Source organism: Rutidosis leptorrhynchoides, chromosome 3 (genome assembly GCF_046630445.1).
Source record: "Rutidosis leptorrhynchoides isolate AG116_Rl617_1_P2 chromosome 3, CSIRO_AGI_Rlap_v1, whole genome shotgun sequence".
Taxonomy (NCBI): Eukaryota; Viridiplantae; Streptophyta; class Magnoliopsida; order Asterales; family Asteraceae; genus Rutidosis; species Rutidosis leptorrhynchoides.
In genome coordinates this window covers 473,103,452-473,111,148 of record NC_092335.1, presented here as the reverse complement: position 1 = coordinate 473,111,148, position 7,697 = coordinate 473,103,452, and the positions used below count along the sequence as shown (strand labels likewise).

Genomic DNA, 7,697 nt, shown 5'->3' with positions numbered 1-7,697 from the left:
GGATTAGGACGGGTCGCTTCATACAACCACCTTCACCATTGTTTTCTCTCCTTTTCGATCACCAAGTCATTGCTGTAATTGTAGCCTTTTGAAACAGATCCAACACCATCAAAAATCAACACTCAACCGCCACTACTAATCGTGTTTTTGCTGCTACTATTCGCCATGCCTGTTGGAAGTTAACTATGTATAAACCGAGAGAAAACCCTAAACAAATTCACTATCGAAACCCATTTGTAAACCAAAAGATTATTTGTACTGATTTCTGTTTGTTCAAAGGAACATGAAGGGAATAAAGTAAATTGATTGAATGATTAGTTGCAGTATATTCGAGTAAAAGAAAAGAGGAGGGGTCGGCTAGGGGACGACATTGTTTTCTTGGATCCTAAATTTCCGTACTTAATCTAACCATGTATGTTGGTTTTGGACTGAATTTAATCTTGGACTTCTAGAGTTGGTTGTAATATTGGGCCGAAACTAGTTGGCGATGTGAATTGCTTGGTACTGCTACGTGATAATTTGAAGAAAAATGATAAACAGTCTAGTACTCGATAAATAATCGTGTGAATTGTTACAAGAAATAAATAACGGTTCAATGGTTTGGTGAGTGTTTGTTGAACGTGAGGTCGCAAGTTCGAGCCTAGGCTGAGGCATTTATTTTTTTCTTGTTTTAAAGGTAGCCCACTTTTCTTATTATTACTACTACTACTATTATTATTATTATTATTATTATTATTATTATTATTATTATTATTATTATTATTATTATTATTATTATTATTATTATTATTATTATTATAATTAAGAATATTACTAGTAGTATCATTATTATAAAATTATCACTTTTTATTAAAACTATTATTTTATATAAAAATTATCACTTCTAGTATTATTATTATTATTATTATTATTATTATTATTATTATTATTATTATTATTATTATTATTAGTAATATCATTTTTATTATCATATTTATTTAAAGTATCCTTACTATTAAAATTCTCATAATTTTTAAAACTACCACTTTTATTAAAATTATCATTATCATTATTATTGTTAGATTATAACAAATAAAGATTGTGTACATAAAAATACTTATATTACCTATAATTATATATTAAACATATTAACATATATATAGTATATAATTTAAGATATAATGTGTAGACGAAATCTAGTACAAATCCTATAAACTACAACAACAAATATACATAAATATTATATAATTAATAAATGAAATTATGTGATTTCTATTATATGTTTTAATAGATATACAAATGATATAGGTTCATGAATCCGAGTTCAACCTTGCACTTATTCAATGCCTTCATATGTATTTTTACTACGAAATACAGTATTGTGAGTTTCATTTGCTCCATTTTTAAATGTTTTTGCAATATATATATTTTTGGGACTGAGAATACATGCGCTACTTTTATAAATGTTTTACGAAATAGACACAAGTAATCGAAACTACATTCTATGGTTGGATTATCGAAATTGAATATCACCCTTTTAGCTTGGTAGCTTAAGAATTAGGGAACATACCCCCTAATTGACGCGAATCCTGAAGATAGATCTATGGGCCTAAAGAACCCCATCCAGGTTATGGATGCTTTAGTACTTCGATTTTATATACAGATGAGTGTACCTGTATATTTGGGGATATTCTATATGCATTTGTTAATGTCGGTTTCCAGGTGTTCACCATATGGATGAATTTTTATACAGATGAGAGTTCATGTATTATAATTTTTGTAGATGAGTGTTCCTGCAGTTAACTATGAAAATTAAATCTTGTGGTCTATTAAAATTATGGAAATGATTGATTACAATAAACCTATGAACTCACTAACCTTTTGGTTGACACTTTAAAGCATGTTTATTCTCTGATATGAAAGAAGTCTTCCGCTGTGCATTTGCTCATTTTAAGGATATTACATGGAGTCGTTCATGGCATACTTCGGACAGTACCTCGCAATGGGACCAAATGTTGATGACTTCGTCCAGATGGATTAGGACGGGTCGTTTCAATATGCTATTTAATTGCTAGCGTGTATGCGGTAATGTGTAAGTGCTTGCAAGTAGGTGTATTATATATGTAAGTGTATAACTATTGCATTCACTAAGCGTTATGCTTACCCTCTCGTTGTTTACTCTTTTTAGGTTCCGGCGTGGACAAGGAAAAGGGTATTTGTTTGGAATAGTGTCTCCCGCTTTATTTTGATAGGGGACGCTTTTGGGTGATTAGCTTTTGGAAGTTTGGCCGAGAATTGGGTAGTTTAAACCCCAAACACCATGCTCTAGTGCCATTTGGTTATTAAACTCAAATGGTCGAAACTTGTATTTTTGAACGAAACTCGTAAACGGGCCGACGCGGGCCCGGTGTTGTAAAACTTGATTTTATTGTGAAAACTTCTTAGTTTTAATTATGTTAACATGTTGTGGAAGTTGTTTCGTTTAAATGTGTCGGGAAGCGGGTTTTCCGCTCGCGTGAAAATGGAAAACAGATCAGAAAGTTACAGTTCATTTGGACGCCGTCCAAATTGCTTGGACGCCGTCCATCCCTTCAGAACTGGACGCCGTCTAGATAACTGGACGTCATCCAGATGTACTGATTCGGAAATTTTTTTGGGTCGTGTTTTTAGTATAACGAGGGTTGGGTCGTTACAGTCATCGATCGCGCCACTCATTATTTCTCATTTTATCATTGTATTGAAGAGTGGGACCTTTTGGTATTAACTAGAAAAAAATTCGACCGCGCGTTGCTGCAATTGTATTCAACGTGCGGTCGAATTTGGATATACATTGTTTGGTACCTAATATATCTAATAGGTTAGGTTGTTTGTTGTATGTGTATGAATATGTATGAAATATAGCCCGAAATATTTAGTGTTTTTTTAATGATGTCCGTTTCGCGTATAGTTAGTCGCTTTGTGTTCGTAAAATTATTTCGAGTTGAACGGGGGCCTCGGAAAAATTTAACTCAAACCGAGCTAGAAGATAGGGCCCGTTAAAAATTCGGGTGAAATTAGTTTCTTATATTTTAATAAAGTTATATATTTACACTTTCAACCCCTGGAAAAATGTAAACTTGAGGGGTCGTTGTGTAAATTGAGTCAAAGTTGAGGGACCGATTGCAGTGTAAACGCAAATTCAAAACGATAATCCGAAACAACTGAAACGACGAAATTCTGGGTGTGTTTTAGTATATAGGATAAAACTGAAACGACGAAATTCTGGGTGTGTTTTAGTATATAGGATAATAATAATAATAATAATAATAATAATAATAATAATAATAATAATAATAATAATGGAGGTCAATGAGTGGTTAACATTGAAACGCAACCAAATTTGATTTGTATTACATTAAAAACCATCAATCGCTATTAAAAAAATGGCAACTCATCACTTGTCGCATTTCTTGCATATCGTCCAACCACACAACGATTTAACACTTGCCCCGTTTATCCAAACACCCCCATCCTCATCATCATCCTCCTCCCTTTTTTATTCAATCCTAGGTCTCTTTCCTTTCTTTTATTATATGAACCCACTCACCCACGCAAATTTTATATATATATATATACCATTCAATTCATGATAATACCTAATTTCCAATTATTGGATAACCTTACCATATATTCATACACCCCCGTTCTACTATTCATGTTATCCATACATACAAATACAATGTATATTCTGCGTATTTGGTCTATTTTGAAGTATATATATATATATATATATATATATATATATATATATATATATATATATATATATATATATATATACACTCCATCATGTTAATGTTAATTGCACTAGTATCCAATTATTAGACCAAATTCGTAGTATATACATTGTTGTGTGTATAGATAAACACCATATGTATATTTAATTTGATTCTCAAATACATACAAATTATACATATAGATGTACATAATTACTACTACTATAATACATAATATAATACTGTAAATAGTAAATGAATAAAATACAATATAGTGTGTATATATATATATATATATATATATATATATATATATATATATATATATACATATATATATATATATAGGGGTAGGATCAATGGGGAAGTAACCAATCGGAGGGAAGCGGGGGAAGCAAATTTTTTTTTTCGTTTTTTTTGATTTTTTTTTTCCGACATCAAAATCACACAAAAATATGAACATTTAGAAGAGACACTTCGTGATGAATGTTATAATTTAGGCGGGAAAACGATCGACAAAAATAACATTCAAGATAATATTGTTCGTGAAGAATATGAACGTTTTTTTTTAATGTTTTGTGAAGTAAAATTTAGCCCGATTTAGGGTTTAGGGTTTGGTGTTTTGGGTTTATTTCATAAACCCAAAACACCAAACCCTAAACCCTAAACCCTAAACTCTAAACTCTAAACCGTTCGTGTTAAAAACTCAATCTAAATCCTAAATCTAAACCCTAAACCCTAAATTTCTAAACCCTAATATCTAAACCCTATAAACCCTAATATCTAAACTCCAATAGCTAAAACCTCAAAATACGCTCGAAAAACACGATAATTGTTATATATTATTTCTTCGAGCGTTTTTCCGCCAAAATAAAAACATTTATCACAAAGTGTCTCTACTAAATGTTCATATTTTCATCTCATCTATATAGGCTGGATCAATGGGAAAGTAACCATTCGGGGGGAAGCGGGGGAAGAAAAAAAAAATTCGTTTTTTTTGAAATTTTTTTTTTCGGCATCAAGATCACACGAAAATATGAACATTTAGAAGAGACACTTCGTGATGAATGTTATTATTTATACGGGAAAACGATCGACAAAAATAACATTCAAGATAATATTTTTCGTGAAGAATATGAACGTTTTTTTTTCTTCATGTTTTGTGAAGAAAACTTTAGCCCGATTTAGAGTTTAGTGTTTAGGTTTTAGGGTTTAGAGTTTGGTGTTTTGAGTTTATTCCATAAACCCAAAACACCAAACCCTAAACTCTAAACCGTTCGTGTTAAAAACTCAATCTAAATCCTAAATCTAAAATCCTAAACCCTAAATTTCTAAACCCTAATATCTAAACCCTATAAACTCTAATATCTAAACTTCAATAGCTAAAACCTCAAAATACGCTCGAAAAACACAATAATTGTTATAAATTACTTCTTCGAGCGTTTTCCCGCCAAAATAAAAACATTTATCACAAAGTGTCTCTACTAAATGTTCATATTTTCATCTCATCTATAATGTTCGTGAACAAAGTTTTTCAAAAAACGGAAAAAAAAAATTTACTTCCCCCCGCTTCCTCTCGAATGGTTACTTTTCTCTTGATCCTACCACTATATATATATATATATATATATATATATATATATATATATATATATATATATATATATATATATATATATATATATATATATATATATATATATATAACCAAAGGGCATTTGGCCGTACCATGGTGACCCTCCAACCAAGAGGTTGAGGGTTCAAGTTTCACTTGAGGCATATTCGTGGTTGTAAATATTCGTGTTAATGGTGTATGTGTTTGCCTTTCCAAAAAAAAAAAAAAAAAAATATATATATATATATATATATATATATATATATATATATATATATATATATATATATATATATTCCGTTATAACGTACACAAACACTAAATACCACGACTTTTATTCGATATCACGTAATACGATAAATTCATAACAATCATATAGAGCCTTGAGATATCTTAGCTGGAGCAATCGTCTTCCCATCTTGACTAGATGTTCCAGGTACTACTCCCATTACTGGATGATGCTGATGTGTATTCGGTTGCAACGGTTGTTGTGGTGCTATCATAGCTCCTTGCGCAGTATAGTAAACATGCCTCCCAACACCGTTATCATACGCCACCTGACCATAACTCCCATCTGGCAACCCAGCCGTTGACTGAACCATCCTGATCCCTTCCGGTTTAGATATTTGTTGTTGTTGAGCGAATACAGGTTGTTGTGCTGCTGCTACCGGTTGTGCCGGTTGCATGGCGTTATAAACCGGCGGTTCACGGTACATATCCGTCGGCATCCTTTGATAAGCATAGTAACCTTGAGATTGACCTTGACCGTGGCTGACCGGACCGGTAACCGGTCTAGAGATAGGCGCGTGATACATATTAGATGGAGCAGGTACCATGTAAACCGGTTGTTGATCGGATGAAACATTAGACGCCGTAAATCCGCCGGAGATTTGATATCCTGGCACCGGCGACGGTACGCTTCCAGGTAACGTCGTCGTAGCTACTTTATCCGCCGGTCGTTGTACGTAATAATCTCTCGCATATTCATCACTTTGTCTCCGGTACATATTTTGTTGTAATTGTTGTTGATCTTCTGTAATTCGTAACCGTCTCAGATCCTGAATATGTTTCTGGATCCGATCCGATTCAATTGAACGTTCATCTAATACACCAACGTCCGGTTCATGATGACGAACCGACGGATCAGCAATCGGAACCGGAACCGGTACCGGCATCGTCACCGGCACCGGTATCGGAGCAACACCTTTCTCTGAACCGAACAGGAAATCAGCATTTCCGGCCGACGGAATAGGAGCCAAATTCAACGCTTCAACGAAACGGTCACGATCCGATCTTCCTTCCGTGGATCCGAAACTACGAGCCGGACTTTGAACAGTAACCGGAAACAGAAACAACCTCAATCTCGCCGGTTTAGGTGACGCTCTGTTTAATCGATCGTATTCATTCATCATGTGATCGAGATCTTCATCGTTGGTGACGGAAATCAACGCGTCTAGATCTTCACCAGGCAATTGATACTTAAAACTCATGTCTGAATCGCATAAGGCTGATAGTTTCATAGCGAGATGATTGAATTTGATTGTACGATCAACGGCTAAGATTTTAGTTTCACCGCCGACGTAAGCTAGCTGGTTATCGTGAGGTCTAGGGTGAATTTTACCGCCATAACTGCAGATAAGTTTGACTTTATAGTTATTGTTTGTGGCGGTTGTTTGATCGTCCCATGGCGGTGGATTATCGAAGTCGATTTCACGTGATCGTGGTGAAGAACCGCCGGATTCTGGGTAGGAATTGTAGTAGTTTTCCATAGGCGTATGTTAGCAGGTAACAGGGTGAAGCATGAAGAGTTTGATTGGGGGATGCGTCAGTGTGTTGAGGTTGTGGAAATTTTGAGGAACATAGGGAAGTGGAAAATTGGGCTTTTATGTTGGTCTTTGTCTTCAAATATATTTTTTAAATTTAATAATTAAAAAATAAATATCTGATTATTAATAGTTTATTTTTTATTTTTTTATTTTTAATAGTTTAATGGTTAGACAAAAGTTTGGAAAATAAAGAGAATAATTGAATAATTATTGTTTGAATAAGTATGATGTTAACTTGTACTCTATAACGACTTATGATTTATTATTAAGCGTGATGGATTATAATGGACGTTTACTAGAGTATTGATTTACAGAAATATATTTTTAGACTATTAAGACTACCGAACATTTTTTATTCAATTCAAAACTTCATTAACACTAAGATCAGTGACTAGTCACGTACTAAACGTCGTTTATACCAAACAAACCACATACACCAACACATATACACACGAGTCTGTGCTCAAGAGAAAAGGAGGTAGTTAGGACGTGACAAAATTATAATTTGTATATATATTTTAT

At 33.3% G+C, this 7,697-nt stretch overlaps 1 protein-coding gene across 1 annotated transcript; it reads right to left on the bottom strand.

Moving 5' to 3' along the window:
- Window positions 1–5,609: 5,609 nt before the first annotated feature.
- On the bottom strand, window positions 5,610–7,223 carry LOC139898126 (uncharacterized). The gene has a single exon (XM_071880833.1). It carries the CDS (start codon window positions 7,116–7,118, stop codon window positions 5,721–5,723), a length of 1,398 nt encoding a protein of 465 aa, XP_071736934.1. The 5' UTR covers window positions 7,119–7,223; the 3' UTR covers window positions 5,610–5,720.
- Window positions 7,224–7,697: the final 474 nt, after the last annotated feature.

Excerpts from the sequence above, each read along its gene's own strand:
- LOC139898126 (XM_071880833.1), bottom strand. The coding sequence starts at position 7,118 with ATGGAAAACTACTACAATTCCTACCCAGAATCCGGCGGTTCTTCACCA.